The 22,380-nt window shown below is 36.8% G+C and overlaps 1 protein-coding gene across 3 annotated transcripts in view; it reads right to left on the bottom strand.

Annotated features, from left to right (window-relative positions):
* The window catches only part of RFTN2 (raftlin family member 2), a 28,851-nt gene extending 12,647 nt beyond the window's left edge, over positions 1-16,204 (bottom strand). The window contains exons 1-6 of one of the 3 annotated variants that reach the window (XM_061456767.1): positions 15,967-16,204; positions 15,378-15,524; positions 10,329-10,512; positions 8,251-8,362; positions 6,459-6,768; positions 3,496-3,696 (exon numbers count right to left, since the gene is read on the bottom strand). In XM_061456767.1, coding sequence (XP_061312751.1) covers positions 3,496-3,696; positions 6,459-6,768; positions 8,251-8,362; positions 10,329-10,512; positions 15,378-15,516 — 946 coding nt within the window. In that variant the 5' untranslated portion in view covers positions 15,517-15,524; positions 15,967-16,204. Of the gene's footprint in view, positions 1-3,495; positions 3,697-6,458; positions 6,769-8,250; positions 8,363-10,328; positions 10,513-15,377; positions 15,881-15,966 lie in introns of those variants that run through there. The other 2 variants (XM_061456758.1, XM_061456776.1) reach the window with 2 other exon arrangements.
* Positions 16,205-22,380: the final 6,176 nt, after the last annotated feature.

Here is a 22,380-nt window from a genome sequence, read left to right as displayed (position 1 = left end):
CAGGCACAAACATACGAATATCTGCACAACTCCTAGCAATTCATAAATAATCTTAGAAACTCATGGACTTTTACCTTTCTTTGGCTTCAGACACATACTTAAAATCAGCAGCCCACCTACAACATGGCTGAATATTCCCATTTTTTTCAAATATGGTAGAATAACTACATTTTAAACAGTATTGACACAAGATAACTCCACTCAGTGATATTTTGACACAAAGTGATAATTCATAAAGTGTAGAATATCAAATTCACCGCTACTGAAGAAGCTATATGTGGCTAACGGGCTCACCTGCCCATTCTGTCAATTACAATAGTTTATCTTTGTTAATATCAGTACTTAAACATTAATAAAAATAAAAAAATGCTGCATGATAAATAACAAAGCAGAAAAAGCAAAAATATTGCCATTGCCACGGCACTTTGACTAATCTTAGGTACTTCTATGATAATGAGAGCCTCCAAGGCAGTTACAAATGGCAGAAACACTACAGTGGTCCAAATGCCTGCTAAAAGGACTTACCTGGATTACTTTTATGACTGCATCCTCTTTTGGCAGCAGAACACAGAAATTAGTGATTATTAGGATTTGACAATGATTTTTTAATTATTTTAATGTTAAAACTTCCTCCTACCTTAAATTGGGTATTGCATTTTGATCCTGGCAACAACAGAATTCTACTGACTCTACAGAACATCTGTAGAGTCCAAACCAAAGGAGGATTTCTGCAGCTGCTTGACTTGGATTGGTGTTTTTGTTTTTATTTAAATGATAGATAATGCTCAGTTCATTAAAGCTATATAAAAGAACAACTACTGCTACATATATCTCACCGTTTAAAAGCAATCAAACAAGTGAGGTGAAGCTGACAATTAGATGTATATGCAGACATACAAGAAGTAACTCTAGTAATGAGTCCAAGTTCTTAAATGCTTTTCCTTTCCAAAAAAGGATTCTAGGTTTCCCTTAGTTGCATACCAAAATCTGGTTATAAAGCTCTTCAATATTCACCTCAAGAACAAATGTTTTAACTTAAGAACTCAGTAGCTAAATTAATTTCTTACTGTGGTTACAGAAACTTACCAGCTGCAGAATTCCATTTACATACCGACCTGTGCATCTCAATAAAGCCAGTTTAATTCAGCAGCATCCCACCCATGAGTCTAACTGAAATACATACCTGTCAAGTGGGGCTGAAGCAGAAGCACCAACTGCTGCAAAGAGGCAGCATGAAATCCCTAAATAAGTCATAACCTGGGTATTAAAGTTATTCACATAGAGAAAGGCAGACAGCTACAGGGGAATGAGAAGACTGTAAAACTGTTGTTGGACAACAGCTGCGAAGATTAGTATCAACAGCTGCCAAAACCAGCCCTCAGTGAATTATAACATACCTCCAGAGAGCGTTTTTCCAGCTCTAAAATATCTGCATTGAAAACTAGGAGTTTGATTTCTCACCTCTCCTCCCCCAAAGGAAACTTTGTTCTTCCACTGACTTCAATAGATAGGAATTATAATTTAAGAGCAAAAAAAGATGACTAATACAGACTGCATGATTAGACAGTTTAAGCGCGCAGAATAGTCAGTTTGAGAGAGACAAGCTGCCAAATTCAATCTGTGGTACATATTGTGATGTTGATTTGTTCCTCTGACAATCACTAAATGTACTGTATCGCAGAGCTCCAGAAATGCTGTGATTCATACCGAAAACTGACTACTGAGAACAATGAAAACTGAGTAGTTCTCATTATTTGTTTGAATTTTGAAGAACCTACATCATCTAACTTCCAGAGATTTTACGTTTCCTTTCTTTTTTTAAAGCCCTTTGCTAACTCAAAGCTTGCAAAGGGGATACTGAATGCATTTTATTTTAAATCAGAATATCAGAAAAAAGCATTAGACACACAGTATTACAATTATTCAAAACTCCACTGATTCTATCCTCCTTGTGTATTTCCTGCAAGAAGCAGATGAGTAAAAGGAGTTATGAAAGCCACTTTAATACATTAAATAAAGTACTACACTTGATTATCAGCGTGCGTACTGCAAAAACTGTTTAAGGTCCCTGACACCTTTTTGCAAGACTCTTCTCCACTGCAGCCCTGTGTTTTGCTTGCCTACAGCGAACTGCCATAAGTGATTCTAAAGGGGCACCAACAACTTAGAACTTAATACAAGACACTAACAAATCCAATGAAAGTATCACATAACTGAAGTACAAATTCCAAGTTTGCTATCAAACAACAATTATTACAATAATTAATAAATTCTGAAACAATTAACTACGTCAGACTCTCTTGGTCTATTCCCCTAACACTTCGGTACTATTCAAGTAATTGCACAACAGTAGCTACATCCTATTTTTTTTTCAACACTTCTAATTTCTGGCTCTCAGACAAATTCAGTTCAAATGGAGATTACTCTTTTAATTACATATTTTACCAACAACAGAGTTTTAGAGTTCAAAATACTTCAGTCAATGAAGAGCTGCTCCTGTTAGCAGCAGTGACACAGCACTATCTCGCAGCTCTGCCAAAGCACGGGATTTTGGGTGTGTAGCAATGGGCACTCCTGACATCAGGCTTGTGTTTGTTCACTGGGAGGATGAAGGCTAGGAACCCTGAAGGAGCTAGTACGAACTGCCAAAATAAAAACTGAGATAGAACTCAAACTGGCAGAATAAAGATGAAAATGTGAAAATCCTGTGGCCTGAAGCTCTACCATTTTAACAATTTGAGTGTTAACTGAGCTGGTACATTCTTGCAGGAGAGTAAAGGAGGGACCAGGGAAGACCTCTCCCCCAGCTGTGTAAAATGGTCTTGGAGGATCTTGCCTACAGTTGAGGGCAAGGAGAAACCCAGATTTCTCTATTCTGTGCATGTCTACATCTGACTAGAACGACCTGCAGAAACATCCTGAATCTTCAGGTTCAACAGTTGAATTTTAATGCAACTTGGTGTTTTGGAAAGAATTTTTAAGCCCAGCAAACAGTTGGAGAGAGCAGGAAGTACGGAAGTCTGACTTAGGTAACAGTACAACAAGCACAATGAGAACTCAAAGTGCTCTTTTGTCTCTATAGAAGTATTCAACAGAGCCCAGCACAGTATCTGCAGTGATCAGCAGAATATGAGCATGAGGGAAACATCTATCTAATTGTTTTTCTTCCCCCCATTATCCTTTTCTTAAAAAACAACAAAAAAACCCACTAGCACAAAAGATTAACTTCATTATATTACTGCACTACTTAACTGCTTTGGAAATCCTCAGTTTGATAAAATGAAGCAGGAATTTCAGTTATTCAGAGCTACAACTGCCCAAAATCCCAAATTATTCTCTTTTCAGGTATCAGATTCTATAAATTTACAATGATTATTGGACCATGGTTACATACTGCCCTTCACACCAAGCAGCAAATCATGAATTACTTTTTACAAATGATGTATTTCTACATAAACAGACAAAAGCTCCATGCTATTCAGGGACACTACTCACCTTTAGAAGTTTCCCAGTGTACAAATGAATCAATTAATGACAATCCTTGTTTATAATAAAATGTGGTTAATTCTAGCCAGTCTGCTTCCAGTGTACTAATAACTGGCCCCTTTCTTGTTACTTTCATAGACAAGATGCCCTCGTGATAGGTCCAGCAGGTAGAATCATCATCAAAAACATTGAAGACTGTATACAGCTTGTCTAAGAAAAAGGAAAAGAGAATAAACCTCTGGAATACAGTGCTCCAAAATAAAACCACCATTAATCTCTTATTTCAACACGGGTTTCTAATTCTAAGCAACACTTTCAAGAATTTTTTCCTGATGTGAGTATACTCAGCTTGAGCCCTAAACACACTGAGGATGAAGTGTGAGGGGGGCACACTCTGGGGTACAAGAAAAATTTGAACATATTTCACTTGGGTTGTCACTGGACCTTTTAGGTGGGTGGGTTTTGCATGGAGAAAACATACTGAAGCTAAGAAAACTTCAGCGGAAACAGGGTCCATTTCTGCTACTCATGGAACTTCTGACTACAAATATTTGAAATTACTTTAATAGAAGACTGAAGACAATTTTGTTTGTTTTTTTTTTTTTTTTGTAAGTACTAGGAATGCTTTGTACAGTACTGATTTTGATCCATTGCTTTCTGAAGATGACTTAAGTACCCGTATAATTAGTTGCCTACTGGGGTTTCCCACACAGTAAATGATGAGTTAAGCACACAAAACCTGCATATCCTCAAATGCTTTTTATATATAGGCATTAATACAGAGCTGTTACAGAGTCAAACAAGCACTCATCAAAAATTAAAATTCACAAATTCATAGCATTTTAGGAAATCACCAGTGATAAGTTAAGTCCTAGCTATACAAATACATGCTACAAATACACTCACATGTATGCCACTGCTGTGGAGAAACAACACACAACATTTTTGGCAACTGCTCTCAGACTGTCTTCAGTACCTGAGCAGCTTAAATCAACACAAACCAATCTCTAGAAAGCAGTAGTATTCACACTGCCAAAACAAAGGAATTTGGTTTAGCTGACACCAGTTAAGATGCTAGTCTCTCTAGGCTCTAGAAATACGGGGAGATTTCCAAAGTTGGATTTGGACTGTAAGTAGTCCGATTCAAACTCTGGGAGAACCTCTGTTTTGAGATGCGTTATCACACACTGCAGGTGACATCAGGTACCTGGAATAAGGTGCGCTAAGGACAAAACTTGGAACTCTATCAGTAAGAGATGACTCTCCTTTTTATACAGTTTTATTTTACTTCCTCCACATGTGGATGTACTAGCACAAAATGTGTTAATCCTGACAAGCCTTAATTTCCTTTCCCATATATTAAAGTGAGATCACTGCCATTTTTATTCAGAAAAAAATACTACCAAGTCTCCTTATACAACTATTTAATTGCTCATGAATATGAGAAATTGGCCATTTGCAAGTGGTCAAGATTCTTATGACCTCAAAATCTAGAACTCTAGAAATGAGTTTTGCATCTTTTGAGCAGACCTAAATAGAAATGGCAAACTGAAGTGGCAGTACATACCTACGTGCACGTAAGACTGCCTTTGAGAGTTCACATCAGTGCACTGCTTGGTAATCTACCTGGCCACACCAGAATACACTAACAAAGCTCCTTAACAGAAGAAAGAGTTCCTGCTTTTTACTTAAGAGGTTTTTTATTCTGCTACATATAACAAACATAGTATTTCAAATTGCAAGGAAAAGAGTTAAGCTTTAACAGATTGTGCTATAAAGGCTGAGTTGTACACCAAACCTCCTTTAATAAAATTGTTAAGGAATAAGAAGAACATTGATTTTCTCAGTGCTTGGAGTCGTCATCATCATCCTGACAGTCTACGGACTGGAGAAGGGGCTTAGCTCTTAACAGGAAAGTGAAAAGGTTGCTCTTGAGAGCAATTAAAACATGTCTGGCCCATCAGGGAAGAACCTATTATGTCAAAATGCAATCTGACATGAAAGTTTCATGCTGCCCACTTTCTACACAATACTATCTTGCATTATTTCTCATGCTTTACTTCTTCCTTTTTACCTTTCCTTCCTAGAAAGTCAAGAGGCCTTACAGTGCTTCAGTATCAGAAGTCACTGTTTCAGGCACTCTCTCACACAGACATAGGCAAAGTGTCTTCTACAACTAAGTTTCCTACACCACAGCACCAATATTTTCCAATGATACTTTTCCTTCCTATACTACTTCCTTTTCAATGCTTACTTTTCTCTGGTGCAAATTCATTTTGTAACAATTATTCTCTTTGATTTCATGGTCAATACATTATTTTAAGTGATCTCTTTCAGGATGCTTCTTGAAGGCATGTTAACCAGAAAGAATCCATTATGAACAGATCTGTTTATGTACATTATGCGAGGTGGCTAGAAGCACATAAAATTACAGCTCTAGCTGGAAGGGGCTCTCTTTGTTGTCAGTTTCAAACAGGCAGAACTGGAATAATCATAACACATTCTTGGCAATCTACGCTTATTATTTAAGTGAAAACTATAAGCATTTAGGAAAAGGATTTAAAACTTCATCCTAAAAGTTTTTTACTGCCACATATTAGTTATATACATATGAAGCAAAAAAAGCTACGTTTGCATCATTTTTAAAATCAGAATTACACTGCGGGCAACTTTTGTTGGTTTGGGTTTTTCCTTTTTCTTTAAATTACAAACTAGAATTTACAATATTCTATATGAAAAGTTAAATATTTTAATATATTACCACAGTTCACACACACATAGAGAATGTAAATTCTACTTCTGTTTCTTCAGCTGGCAGCTTATTTAGAAATACATACGGATTTAACAAGATGCATCTTTGAAAATAAGTACTTGATACAGTAGACCATGCTGTTGTTTTTTCCCAACGCCTTTTTAAAACAGCAGCTCAATAAACCACCTTATTTCTGCAGTAAACAAGCAGCATTTATTACCGTCTCCTTTTCGTGGTTTAACAGGGCTGACTTCTCTTCCAAACTGGAAATCTGCATCCTGTAACAGACTGCTTTCTCCTTGCATTTCCTCCTCTATTCCGCTCTCAGATGAGTGACCACTCAATGTCCCTTCATTCCAGTTTTTATAGTTTTCATCAGAATTTTTTCTTCTGTGTTCCCTATTTCTTCTACCTAGTGTTGATTCCAGTTCTGCACTTCCATCTGTGCTTGTTCCATTACAGGCTTTAGGTTGAGGAAAATGTGTTACAAATCCCACAAACTTCTTTCCTCTTTTAGCAGCTTCGTTAACCTGCATTTACAACAGTGATTTCAGAATTGCATGTAACTCAAAAAAAAAAAAACCAAACAAGCCAACAAACCTAATCACCACCAAACTTCTATATATGTGCTGTGTTTAACTACCGCTGATTTTCAGGGACATAAAGACATTACACTATACTATAGTAGGGTGGTTTGTCTTTGCACACTGCCTATGTTTCAAAGTAAATGGAAGTCTTCCAGCATGTCTTTGGACTCAGGCCAAGAGAGGTGGCCAAAGCTAGTACTGACTTCAGTGTACTAAGTACTTCGTTTTAAACAAATCCAAAGTATTTTACTTGCTGTGTCACAGCGACAAGCAGTACAATGGTGTGATAGAATAGTAGTGTTTCTCTAAACATGTGATAGAAGTCATTCTAAAATTACTGACCACTAATACTATAGAAATATGTTAGTCATGTGTCATGATTCATTATCCTCAGGTTTCCTCAGAGGCTACTCAGCTTCACTATTACTGAGAACAGTGAAGAAACAGAGCAAGGAGGGAGCCAGAAGCAAAATAAAACCCACTTTACTCTGCTTTCAGCCAGTGGTGGGTCTTTTTCTCTGCACTAAAGTCTCAAAATATAACTGTAGAATATACATCACCTATGAGATGTGTCTGTTCCTGGTGGTAGAGTTTTGGTTTGCTTTTTTACCCTGGGATAAGGAGTGCTGCCATTTAAGACGCTGATCCCACTGCTAACTTGTGCCACAAACTCCCCTGTGCAATAAAGCCCTTCCAGGAAAACACAGAAACCCCAGCCCAGAAAGAAGAAATCACTTGGGAAATACTGGATTTAGAAATTTTAAACAACTCTGTGGTAATTTCAAAGGTCATTAAAGATCCCCAGTACGCTTTCTCCTCTACTGCTTTCCTGGGCAACTAATGTAAAAGATATCACTCCTGTAATAACAACAGTTTCCCGTTTCGGCAAGTCTTCGGTTCTGCAGAGGAAGTTAAACACAAAAAGAACTAGCCACTGGAAGTTCAGTTTTCTTTAACTACACAGTATTTTTAAAAGCTATGCCAAGTAAATATTAATATAGTTGCTGGATATTTTATATTTGTTATAGAATCTTGCTTAAAAATGGAATATATTCACGTTCATTAGGAATTCCCAACTTAACCCAGAGCAACATAAAACTTCAGAACTTTTTCCTTAATTCCAGAAAAAGCTATCATACAAGCATTTTATAAAGACTGACTGAGTCTGGGCCTCATTCTACTTTCAGTGGTGTAAGCTGCCAGTTTCCCAAAGCTTTACAGGGCTTAGTACCAAGTCCTAAATTAGAAAAAACAACTAGTGAAGAAAAAGTAACTCCATGAACTTCAAAAAAAGATTTTTTAGCTTTTATGAAATAACCCAAGTTTAAAACTCAAAACTAAAACCCCATCAACCACTCAACAGAATGTACATATATGGTAGAAATAAAAAATCAGAAGATAAGTTTGAAGAAAACCCTCCATTACCTTTTCTAACAGTTCTTTCACTACCTCATTTGTCAGTGTTTCATACATTACAGGACATTCCTCAATCACCAGCCTGGGGTGCCTTTGTCCTCTGGGTGCTGCATGCTTCTGGCTAGGACACAGAAAGAAAGCAGTCTTTGTCAGTAGTTTGCTGCTAACTTTGGCAAATGCTTGCATACAGAATTCTTTTCTTTTGGAATAGTTATGAATGAAACCCTGGCAATGCTTCTTCGTACTTTTATGTAGAGCTCAGTGGGGTTTGGTGTTTTGTTCTGTTTCTTACACAAAGTGGCAGGTATTATCTATTATAATGTCAGGGTAAGAATAGTAATATTTAACAAGAACTTCAGCTGAAGGCTGTTAATAGACATCTTCTGGAAACTGAGCCTTACTGACAAACAGCCCTGCTTTTGTAATAAATAAACCACAAAGTATCTGACAATGCAAAAAATACAAATTTAAGCTATAAATGTAGCAAGCACAAAACAGGTTCAGTTTTGTAGAAAACACAGTATGAATAGAAATGGATCTTTTACATTGTTAACATGCTACTCTATTTTTTTGTAAGTAAAGCAGAGTTGCAGCTACTGTATGAAAGACAGTGTAGGCAAACACTAGAAATACAATGCAGTAACAATTACTTTGGGTTAGGTAACGCTTAAATCACTCAGACATGAGAATCTGACAAGCTTTAACTTTCGTTTAAATAACAGTATTCACCATGCTGTATCTAAAGCCAGTTAGGTTACTACTCAAACAACAGTATTTGGTGTATATCAATAATATAATGGGATTTTATTTGATGCTTCCTTCACACAGTTTTTTGCTTTGGAATGAAACATCAATGAGAGACCCTCAACTGTACATATGGCATACCTGCATAGGAAATTGGGAAACTACACCCAGCAGTTTCACATGTAGGCTGCAGGGTCTTGTCTGCCACCTATTCAAGGGCCTAATGGTTCAAACCATAAATTTATAAGGATGCCACATCCATAGGGACAGGGCAAGTTGTGGGGGTTGTTCACTGTCAGTGTTGCCTCTTGGAAGCCTCAGCTCCAGACAGTAAATATTCTGCTTTTCTTACTCAAGCATTTGCCCACATGGACAACCTTCACCTCGTTTGCAGATGGATTTATAAAGGAGAGCTGTATGAGCAGCAAATGCCACAAACTATGCTTGTTTAAGCAAGGTGTTTGAGAAGTGCCCTCAAACGAACCATGTTTTACAGAATTACTGGATTGGCAAGGGGCACCTTCCAACTCACACCCTTACAGTCTTCCAAGAAAAAGTGAAAGAACCTTTGTGCCTTGCACTACGACTCAGGATCAAAGGGGGAAACATGACAGCTCTTCAACAAAGTAACACTTTTCTAGTTATTCAAAATAAGATAAAAAGGTTATCTTCTTTGCATTCAAGGAAACTAATGGCAAAGTTTTTGTACATTTTCTCTGTGATCACATGGTGACTACAATGCAGTGAACACAGGTATAATAAACAAGACTATGGAGCGTAAACACAAAAACTGTTGACTCTCCCTCAGTATCAAAACCAAGCTTTTCTATGAGCTTCAGTCACAGAATGATTATTTCCTTCTTATTAAGATGGAAAAAAATAAACTCTGACAAACTAATTCACACTTTATAGGTCATTTTCCCTAAATAATGCTCTTATGGGAAGAGTGAAACCATGAAAGTTTTGAAATTTAAGAACAAAAAATAGACATGAGAGAATTTAAAGCAGCTTATTACTCCCTCACTGTTTTGTGTAATCTTGCATTTGCTGCAGGTTTTAAGACAGACCATACTTTACTACAAAGATGTATTAAAAGTAAAAGGGTAAACTAACAATTTATCTTCCCACAAGTGATGATATGCAACTTTGGATTTTGCTTGGACATATTCAGAGGCAAAGTAAACATTAGCCTACTGTGTGCTTCATGTTAATTAACAAACATTACTAATTTAATTCTCTGAGGTTCTCATTTCAAGTTGATAATAAACTATGCATATGTTGAGCAATCCACTTATAGGCGACATCAGTAATGGATCAAGGTATTCAACTTATTTCACTGTTACCTTAATTTTAATCGTGAAAGTACCACTCGATACATGTGACTTGCAGGGAAACTCCTTCTACGTCCAATCGGCAGCATAATAGGATGAACAGCTCCTACAACATATCCTTTGCTGTAATATTCTTCCACCTTAGGTGCTATATCCAACACAGAACTGATCTTGATGACGTCTGGATTTGAGGAAGCTAAAAGCATTGAAAGCAGAAGAGAAGCATGTGATTCTGTGTACGCCCGTACACTTTTGGGGTGAGCTCCTTTTATATAAACCACACAAAATCTATCCCAAGGCTTTACTAAGAAGCTACACACCTATTTATACATGGAAAAGCAGGCTCATAACTGATGCAACAGTATTCACCGAGTTGACGTACATATTTTTTTACTAGTTACTCTGATCTATTTTTAATCTATTTGGCAATGCTTTCTGTTGGATCTAGCTTTGCCAAGCTAATTCAAGAGCTACATCACCATCTAAACACGCAATAGGTCTGAACTTAAAGCAACTATTCTGCCTAGCTAAAGCCTCAAACATTCTGAAGCAATAACCTTCAACCCTAGTTGTGAGCCAAATTCATGTACATGGTCCCAACTCCCTTTCCCAGCAGACCTAAATGCATGTCACTTAAATAAGCTATGCAGTGTCAATAATTTCTAAGAGGGTCTCTTGGAGTGTGTGAAAGCATTTCCAATCAACAGGTAAGAGCTAGGCACTACATGGCTACTGAGGGAGACTACATAAATAAAGGGAAAACTTTTTGGAGAATGGTCTGATCCACAGCATTCACACAGAGAAAAGAAAGATTCCACACTGGTAATAGATGCTATATTCTGCCACAGTCAGTCTGTGGCAGGTCAGTATTTCCTGTTCCCCTCAACTCCAACTGGAATTGCAGATGCTCCCAGAAAACAGGAAATCAATACTTATGCACAGACTGTAACTAGAGAGTACTTATGCCAGCATACATTTGTCATCATCAAAATCTTCATCGTTTGCAGATACAAACTCTTATGACAGCTTGGGTTGGAATTTGATGGTCTTTATCAGTGACCATTGCAGCAAGCGGTGTACTTTTTTGTGTTCTAATGGGTCCCTCCCTTTCTTTGCAATACTTTCAGTTCATTAAGACCAGTGTCCAACTGTATTAATGGATGCCCTAACTGGAATTAAGTGACCTCACAACACTTGTTCTGAGATACAAACATTTGAACATGCTGTTCTAAACATCCCCTTTCAAACTAGACAATAAACTGAAAACAATTATATACACCAATTCACCTTTGATTCTGTAATTTTTATATAAAAGAGATAAATGCAATGACATAAATCTCATTCACCAATATGTAAATGTATTTGTCGAGTTAATTTCATGTTCTTCATTCTCTTATCTACCTGCCCTATACTGTAGGTAGGCAACAGCAAGGAACTGAAGGACTTTATCAAAGTCACAAAGTCTGCCTATCCTACTGGTTTAAAGTATCACAAACCAGATGTATGAACATTTAGTTTGCTTAAATCTTTAATTCTAATAAAGTGAACAAGAATTCTGTTGGCTCATGAGTAATGTGTTCTGTAAAACATCAATCTCTACGCTGCTTTCCCACTACAAAATGGGGATAATACTGGTATAGATACATTACGGAGGGCTTTAAAAATCAGAAACACAAACCAGCAACAACAACAAAAAAAAACCATCAGAAACTAATGTTTTACAACACTCAAGTGGTTTTAAATACCAACTTTTACTAAAGGGAAAAAGGAAGGGAAGCCTACTTTGCTTGTCACCATAAAAGCCTTAACAGCTTAGAAAAACTATCAAGAGAAACCATAATCATGTATACCACAAGAAATGCACTACCAAAGAGTATCACTAGTATATATATCAATGATTTATTGCTGAATAACTAGCAAAGTCAACCTCTTAATGCAAACTCTGACATTTTCAGTCATAAGGAATGGGCTGTTCCACCTTTTTGTGCTACCTTGCCTTTCATTTTTTTAAGCAGACAGTATATCACAGCTTGCCTTTCATAGATTTTGCCCTTTGAAATGCCTCCATCCCATGATTCTACTCACAGTAAGTCTAGAAGACATTAAGTATGTAATGTAGAAATAATTGCTTTACAGCCCACAAGCCAGAAAAGCAGGAATGTATGATCATCACTCATTTTGTGAATGTCTTAACCGTTTTTCATTAAGAAAATTTCCTTCCTAATGTGCTGTCAACAGGTAGCCAAAATACTTTCACTAATAACAGAACTGCAGCTAAATCACTAGCTGTAGACTTCAGATGCATGACACTGAAGATGATGACAAAACAGCTACTACATACATATTCAAAATGCTATTCAGAGTGACAAGAACTTCACAGCATGTCATCTTAGTGGGCTTCATCAATATTCCCTTTTTTCCTTAAGAGGAGGGCTGTGAATAAAGCATAAACATCTGCTTGAGTAGATACACCGGAACCATCTCTACATTATGGCTAAACTGACCTCAAAAACAACAGCTGTTTTCATAACCAAGATATGCCTCATGATTGAGACTGCAGAATTTACAGTCCTTGACAGGCATTTAAAATTACACTTCAGAGTCCACTGCTCCTTTGCCTTTGTACTATTAAATCCCACCAAAATAAAAGACTGTCTGTAATTTTCTTGTTAGGGATTCTCCTAATGCAGAACAACCTCCACAGAACTCAAAGCTGATTTTTACAGTAGGAATGGGAGTATTCTGGGGACCAGGAAAAAAGAAGCCAAGGTACAATACACTGCTGGCAACCAGTTTAGATGCACAAGGACTCCAACCAGTGGATTTAGATTATAGCATAGTTGACCTAGTCTGTGTCATGGCCTGGGACAGGACGAGGGACTCATGAAAGTCTCCCCAGCAGGCTCACTTCAACTTCAGATGATGAAGCAGGGAATAAGGAATATTAAATTGAAGTAATACATTTATGCTTGCTATACTTTTATCTTAATGCAGGACATATCCTTTGTAAGATACTACAGTAAGCTACTTATCACAGATTTTCAGTTTTACTTGGTGCAAGATACAGTGGTGGTAACAAGTCACGGCAATATCAGATGTTGGGGAAGGTACTGCTCTGGACATCAGCAGAGAGCCATGAAGACAATACGCATCATACACATCTTGACAGTGGAGTGAAAACTTTGGGCTAAAGTGCTAAAAGGCTCTCACTTAGGTTTCATTTAGCTAAAGGATATTCAAGTAGCAGCAAGTATGTGAGTGAATTGAAGGGGAATGGGGGCGGGGAGGAAGCTCAACATATTCCCCATAGTACTTTAGCCAATCCCTGTATTTCATAAGCAAACAAAACTCAAATGCCTTCAAGACAGTAAACACTGTTTTCTTCTGTATTCGTTATCCTGGCTCTAAAGAGTAAAGACCCCAAACAAAAATATTATAAGGCCAAATAGACCCACAGTTAGAACCATTCAACAGAACAGTTTAAAACCAACTTGCTTACAGTTAGAAGTCTAAAAAGTTAGGCAACGATCTCAAATGGATCTCATTTACTTAGCATTTAAAACTCCACAGTAAGTCAATGAAGCTAAGCACTTTTGAATATCAGACTGTACAGGAGAAGCCAAACTTTTACTGCTGTACTGAGAGGTTATTAAAATAGATGCACCTTTATTTGCAATTGTTTGATGTGCTTTTTCTTTAAAGTCACAACCACCTTTACAACAAGGCTTTACAGAACACTTTCAGAAACTTGCTACTTTAAAGCACAGGAAAACTATCCAGAACAATGAATGATCTTCAGTATCAAAAAAACTTGTTTTGTTATCTCTTCTGTTATCAGTAGGTTAACTACGTATGCACTTGGCAGCCTAGCTTTACTTCCAGTACCTTACCACTACTACAGTCAACATAACATTTCGATTCTTCAAAAAGAAGAAGCCAATGAGAAACTGTTGGTGGAGAGGAATAGAAAAACAAATACAGTTGGATGTCAAGTAATGTAACTTCATAACAGAATGTGGCTTCTATAAGTATCTTGCAGGTTTTTGATACAGATTGATACATGAATAGACTGATATAAATAAACCTGTTACTACGGACCTTTAGTTAAAGCTAAACAGAGGCTAAGTTTTGCTCACAAACAAGTTCCTAAAATGTAACACAACATGCACTTACACTTTTCTCCCTTTATTCAACCTTTTTAGCAACTGCATCGGCTTCAAACCCTTATTAAGCATTTCCAATAGACCCAGTCATTATAAAAGGCAAGTTACTACAAAGTAACCGCAAAACTGAGCTGTCTGTTCTCAGAGGGCAGCCATCTGGGCTTGTTTATATTTTCAAGTTGGTGGAACAGGGAGTTGCCCTGTTAGACAGGACACCCTCGGGAAGGAAGTATCCCACAGAGCACTGTCTGCCTCTAGCTACGCATACAAATTTTGGTTTATTTCGGTCACAATCTCAAAAGACTATTCAGCAGCTACAAGTAAAGCAGAAAAAAAAACCAGTAAGATGAAACTGTAAGGCTCTTACTAAAATACATGCCGAGATGCTGGGGTGGGCATAAGAGGGGAAGCTACTCCTGATACACATGTAAGAAACAGACTTACTTCTGCATAAAGTAGCAAGGACAATGACAGCCTGTTTTTGGAAGTTGAGTCCATTTTTACAAACTGTTACTCACTTAAGGCTCAGCACAGTGTGTTTTCTGAACCATCACACTGAATTCAACACAACCATTATTCAAAGTGAGTAAGGATGGCAGCATCTGACTCACAGGAAACTACAAAAAATCTCTAACAGTTTTTTAGCCAGCTTCCTTGAGACAAGGACAGCTGTGTAATTTGGGGGGTCTGCTTGTTAAAAATATTTCAGAAGTTTCCATTGTAATTTTATATAAGTGAGGACCTTCATCATGATTTGTGTTTCAAAATAAAAGTCTTACTTTTATCAAAGCTAGCCAAAATGTATCTAAGTTTTACTGTAAATTAAACAAGACAGAACAGAGTTAAAATCTTATTCCTTGCTTTCTCTGAATAGTAAATATATAACATAAAAAGATACCTTCTAAAGTAAAATCCAGCAATACATATTCATAAGCAGAATCCGTCTTTGTTTCAACTTGTGGTCTCTTCAATGTAGAAAAGATTTTTCCAGGGCTGCTATCATCTGGGTCTTCCAGCTTTCTCAGTCCGCACCCCATGGCAAGATCTGCAAGTGATTAAATTGCAGGAAAAGGCTGGGGGGAGCAGCAAGATCTGTCGCTCTCACTACAGGGGAAAAGAAAAAGTATCCAAGTAATTCCCTTTGATTTTGTTTTCTATTAGCTGTAAATCCAGACAGAGAAAAAGTCCAGTTCCCAAATCAAAAAGCAAAGGTATCCATTCATTTTTTTATACAGAAACAGCAAACCCGTGATGATTTCAAGCTACAAACTTGGCAAGAGTAGGCTTGATTTCGCGGCAGTGTTAGAGCTGCTACAAACTAGCAGAGATTTTCCATGCCACGTCAATTTACAGCCAGCCCCCTATCAGGGCTCTCTTGCAGAGGACACCAATAGTGCTTTGTTTGTCCTTCTAGACTGGCTGAGGGGGGGCAGAAGGGGGTAGAAGAACTGAAAAAGAAAGTTAGAAGCTTGTCTGTAACTACTTACCTCCAGAAGTTCTCAACTGCAGTGAGAGGGAAATAAAGCAAGTTAGTCAGAATGAAAGAATGAGAAAAGAGCCTCAACATGGTTGGAGATGAAAATCATTTCCAGAAAGGAAGTCAGCTTCAAGAGGAAATTGCTTCTGGCATCTCAAAGGGCAGAAAAGTAAATGAAAAGCAGTTTAGTCCTTATTTTAGATTTCAAAGTTTGGTTCCTATTTCCTTTCCACAGGAACTTTCCTCCAGAGTGAAAAAGAAAAAAAAACAACCAAAAACATGAGCAGAGTGTAATATATTGCAATAATATAAAAACAAATAAGTAGTACTTTCTTGTCAAGAAAAAACAATCAGAACCTACATTGCTAAAATCAACTTAAGTGATTGGTTTTGATAAACCCTGAAAAATGACAGTGCAATATTCCTTATTTAAAATCACAACTTCTTCAAAGTTATATATGAATATAGTTACAAAATTTTGTTCCCCTTTTTTAATGGTATTGAACAACCAAAATCCTCTTCTCTTCTGTCAGGCTGACCTCAGCTGGTACAGCCAGGGACTTCCAACACTGTTTCTTAAGTGTTTTGCTTTAAGTCCTTAAAACTTAGTATGATTTTAAGAGCTCTCATACTGCAAGTCACTTGTAACAGCATTAGACCTGATGCAGACCATGATAATACATGGGGAAAGAAGCAACAGTGACTGATTTTCTAAGGCCTTCTACTGCTGGAACAGGCAGTTAGAAAATGTACCTTTGTATTTTTAGACTAGATCTACAGAAACTAAAAATCATCTACGTAAAACCAGGGATTCAGAACACCATTTTGAATGAAAAGAACTGCACATTTGAATTTTACAAGCTTTTTACTTTTTTTTCCCCACTGAAAAACACTGATCTAAGTCATTCACTGCAAGTGAAGCATTAACCATTTGTGGTTTGCTTCCTGTTATACTGCAAGCAAAGTGATCTTTTACTTAAGTAGCTTACCAATAAGGTTAAGTCTGCAGGCTATACCCCCTTTGAAATCCATGTTATAAAGTTACTTGTGTTTGGAAGAATTTTAAGATCACTTAGTGCAAAGTCCAGGACTGAAGCCGTAATTACTTCTTTCAGTCCTTGAAAGAAGCTCCCAAGCGCTGAAACCCAAGAGGAAATCCCTCAGTGTTGTCTTCTTGATTAAAACCTAGGAAAACACCACAAATAAGCAAAATTCTTCAGCTTCCTGCATGCCTGCTTGCATAGAAATTGCTCCCAAACACTTTTTTTAGTAAAGGTCATCCCTGAATTGTTGTAGTAGCACACATACATGTAAATTGTCCACTCAACCTTGAGAATCCTACTGCTCCATTCCATACAGTCTGTAAGATCCACTGTAACCACTTGTATAAAGCCATGGCACGACTGAGATAGCTGTAAGTAAAAACTTTTTGCAGCACTAGTCCAATTGCCAGCTGGTTTCCCTTTTGTTTTTTTTTTTATTTAACTAAAGATAGCTACATTTATAATGGGGCCAGAATATTGTGTTTTGAACTCTTTGTGATAAGGTTTAAACCACATTTCAACCCTCTCACCAAGATAGGATTTTTCATAGTATAAAATGAGCTCTTCAGACACCTACACAGAAACACTATTACGAATAAAAACAATGGTCCTTCGTTTGGGTAACCCTACATTAGTTAAGTAGATACAAACTGCCAAGTGGAAGTCAGTCAACAGCTACCACTGCAGATGTGACTCAAAAGCCATTAGACTGAACCAATTAAATCAAAAATCGAATGTGTCAGAATTAAGAAAACCAAACCCAAGCCAACACCAACCAAGAACTAGCAACATCCCTCACAGGAGGTCAAACTGCATTAAAGCAGTCAAGTGACTCCAGAGAGGAACAGGATCCTACAGTTTCTGGATTCAAGAGCTGATTAAGTGACCCAAAATGCAAAGGCTCTGAGAACTGGTATCAGAGAAAAACAAATCTCTAAAACTACCTTGTGATTCACCAAAGTGTGGTAATCACAGCAACCCCCACTGAAAGAGCATATGACTCAATCAATAGTCAAAACGTAAAACAGTATTTGGACCAAACATATTTCTCACTTGGGGTGATAACCTACCATGTCTGCAGCTTAGAAAAAGCACATCTGAGCACCACTTAAAAAGGAAATTCAAAAAGTCACCATTATCATTGGTTGTAGACCAGTTACCACTGACAGAATATTTTTAAACAGAACATAGACACAGTAAGACACAAGGGGACAAATCACAAACCCAAGTTAAATGACTCAGATTTCTTCAGAAACTGTGGCTATGTGAACAGTTACAGCACTCAAAACCAATGCATTACCCCACCCCCCAAATATTAATCATCTCAAATTACAACACTTTTGACCTTCACAGTTCCTTTCTGAACTTCTTTTTAGGCTTACTTCCTTTACTTTATGACTCAAGGCAAATGTAAAGTTTTTGCTTGGGACAGGATAATAACATAAAAAAATTCCATTAAAAAAATTCATCCTCAAGAACTATTGCTTCAACCTAACACTGGCATTTAGTTCTTCTTTGTGTAGAATGATCTGATTAAAGCTGTTTCATCCATAATTTAAATATATTAAGAAAGCAGTGGTGTTTCATTCTGAATGCTACTTGGTAGCCTTTAAAGTTTCTTTTTTTTCCTTTAAAGGAAAAATTTTGTGAATGTACCAGGACCAGTCTTGTTAAACACGCTGACTTGAGCCGAAAAAGCTGACTTTTCTGCAATAACATTTAACTTAATGTTCTAAAAATAATTAAGAGAGATGACAACAGTTTGTTTCAATGACTGCATAAGCACAGTTTAATGATAAAAGTTCAATGTCATTTTTCCATATTTTTCTAAACCCATACTCATCAATACTACCATTAAGCAAAAGTTACAATCCAAACGGTAAACACTGACCAATGTGAATTAAAACTTTTAGTTACCAACCCACAACTTTACTAGAAGTTAAACTTCAAAAACTTGTTTATTATTGCTATATTACAAGTAGCATCAACATAAAGAGCTTTAGATTTAAGATTACTAACAGTTCTCTTAAACGAGATCTACAAATTTATTATTTTGCATATCCACAGTATCTCTCTTACCAAAGCTGCAGTAGCTAGATCATCTGCATCTGCCACATAGTTTCAAATAACCCAGCCATATGATCAACTAAAAGTCACACATTTGAGAATGAAATTGGATGTTCTGGTTTATCCAATTAAAAACAACTGGAAGTATTATGGACAGCATTCAGTTTGCCTTTAATATACACACTTTATGTAGACTACAGCACCACTGACAGAGGTACAATATGATCATATCGGGCCCTTAAAATTAGTTTCAATACTTCTTTAAATTGTTTGTGACCCAAAAGTCAAAGAACGCCTTATAAGACCTACAGTTTCCCATTACATCTTGGCTACATTATTAAATATTGTTAAAAGCATTACTGTTCTGCTTTCTATATATCTATTTGGATTTTCTGCATAACAGTGTACAAGGATTACATACAGGATCACACACATGTATCAACACACTAGCATTGTATTTTTGATTCTTAAAATATTGATTTAAAATGTGTATGTTTTTTACTTAAACAGGAAACAGAAGAAACTTTTATACAGGTGAATCAAAACTACTGTAGTACTTACAACATTACAAACCTATTTTACAGTGACTTTTGCTATAAAAAACTATTTACAAGCCTACACTTCGGAACTATGTTAAACAGAGAAAAACGATTCAAGGGAGCCATGTGTTCTACTACTTTCTGCTCAGTTACTGCTACAATGCAGTTTAGCCATTTACTTAGTATCAGCTATTTTTAAAATTAATTTCACAATACAAAGAATTCCCAATTAAAAAAGTAAATAGATTTTCAAGGACGATGAATGCACTTCTGATGCTTACACTAGAAGCAGCAGGAACCAAAGATATTAGTGAACTAGAGAATTCTACTTAATGCATGAAAAATAGTCGTCGATCAAACAAAACAGAGGAGAGAGGTAACTTCAGGAACTTTTCTGCCTACAGGTTTTTATTCAGAATTATCTTATAGACAATGTTAGCATTAGCATTTTGCCATATAAACATAACATGAAATAGACAACGGTTGGTAGAAATACTGTAACAACTAGTTCTGTAGATAACAATACTAGCCAGGTCTCTAAATTCTAAGGGGTGAAAGCCAGAAAACTGATCTAGTTTGCTAACGCATGAATGTAACAAGTAGTGCACAAAGATAGTTATTTGCTGTTAGTTACTGAATGCCGATAGGGCAGAGTTCTAATCTGATGTGCAAGTGTAAAGCCTTGTAACTATCAACAGGAAAATGCAGAAGACCCAAGAGAATGTTACCCTTCGCCAGCCCCCAAAAAAACGGCGAGGGACCGGGCACTTAGCAGCTGCAGTTAACTAAATGACTTGCATATAAGAGCACGAGAATCTCCCACATTACAGAAATTTTCAGTGTCAGTAGAATAAAACTGTGTAGTTGAAGAGAATTAAAAAAGTCATGAATGCTAGAACATCAAGATAATGCAACTGTAGGCTCTACCTGAGGAAACAATGTAGTTCTCTCATACCATATACCATTTGTGTGTCCCTGTTATGGAATTCCAGAAGTCAGTTATTGTGCCTCAATTTCGTCTGCAGAAGAACGCAACCACTATAAACTTAAAGGTTCAGTTATGACTGGTTTGATGTTATGCCATCATTCTTGGCGAGCATTCTGAAGAAAAATAAGCTACAATATCAACAGAGAGCTCTCAGTATTTCTACAGTGACCTATGGCTCCTGGAGGAAAGCCACCATGAAGAGCATCATCTTGGTGTCTTATAGGTTTCTCAAGTCAACATGAAGCATTGTTAAGACCTGGTGATACAAATCCAACAGTACCTCCACAGCGATGTTACAGGACCCACAGCAGAATGCTGCAGGTATAGTTACGTGCCTAACACTGAATATCCTTCCCAAATGATCAAGTGCATATGCAAGTAAAACCAAAGTAAATGTTCTCTGAAACAAGGGCCATGGGATCAACTCATTATCAACAATTTAACATCTGCAGCAATTAATGGAAATAAACTACATTCTGTGAATATCTGGACTAGAGCCACAATCTGATAACATGTGACTGCACAGTATTTGTAAACTTGCAAGCTAGTTCCTCAGCTGAAAGGAGTTTCCTGCAAGGACTTGGGATTAAGTATTATGAACTCTGGGTCAATGCGCATTTGTTTCATGATACAATAAATAAGGCTCTAAGAGCCATTCTTTTGCACCTTCAGAGACATCACCTCCTTAAAAAAATATAATTGACTATATAAAAATTTCTCCATGGAAATCTATTACTGTCATAATGTGCCAAGATGTCTGTAATATATTTATGTTAACGAATTCTAAAATCTGCATATCGAATGGAAGAACAACTGGACAGGTGTTTTTAGTTGTACAGAATGGCTCAGAAATACAACATCTACAGCAGTTGATTATTTCCCCCCTCAAGAACGGGCTGAAATCCCCATGTATCCGATAAACTGTGTATCTTTTTTTATATGAATTGGTAAAACAATCCCCCACAGCTGCTATAGTAACAAGTATTTTAAAATAGAAGCTATTAAGTTATATTTGTGCAGATTTTTCTACCTAACAAAAGGCAGAAAGTCACTTGAAGAAACTTGCAACCAAGTCATGGTACATGGCATCTCCTTTCACAACAATTTGCAAACAGCATAAGAACAGAACTGGAGTCCACCTCTCTTCCTGCACAATATGAAAAAATGCTACTAACTGCTATAAATCTTTAAATATATTTACATATTATACACAGATATTTACTGACTGCAGTGCCCACTCTATAAGATGCCTAAATAATTAAAAAAGCTCAAGCAAAAAAAAGCCCCACAAAAAGATAACTTCCATGTTACTATAGAGTAGATAAAATTGAAAAGCTGAGAGATAGTTACATAAAGACCTCAGTGTTACAGAAGTGATAAGCTATAGCCTGCACTCCTATTAAATAGAGGCTGTATTTTAATCTTTGAGGAATCAGCCTTTTATAAAACAGATGCAATTCTAGTGGGTGAGAGGAGAAGCAAGTCAAAAAAGAGGAAGCTATCTCCTTGTAGCTGAAGAGGAAGCAGTGTTTAATCTCAACTTGTGCTACTGCCAGGGAGTACCTAAGTTGGGCACAGACAACAGAAAAAAGTAAAAGAAGCAAGGAGAAGTTTTCAACGGTGTTGTAATAGCAATAAGTTAAATCTTGCCTTTTTCTACATCTAAAAACATACCATAAATCCAAATTTATTGCTTATCATACACAAGAAACATGTCAGCTTCATATGAGAATAAACTAGTCATCCAAATTTATCAAAAAAAGTGAAGAATACCAACTGTTAAAAAA

Source organism: Pezoporus flaviventris, unplaced genomic scaffold (genome assembly GCF_033815535.1).
Source record: "Pezoporus flaviventris isolate CSIRO_AGI_PZ_B2104156 unplaced genomic scaffold, CSIRO_AGI_Pfla_v1 ptg000001l, whole genome shotgun sequence".
Classification (NCBI taxonomy): Eukaryota; Metazoa; Chordata; class Aves; order Psittaciformes; family Psittacidae; genus Pezoporus; species Pezoporus flaviventris.
Note: the sequence above shows the minus strand (reverse complement) of the source record. Positions and strands in the feature narration are given on the sequence as shown.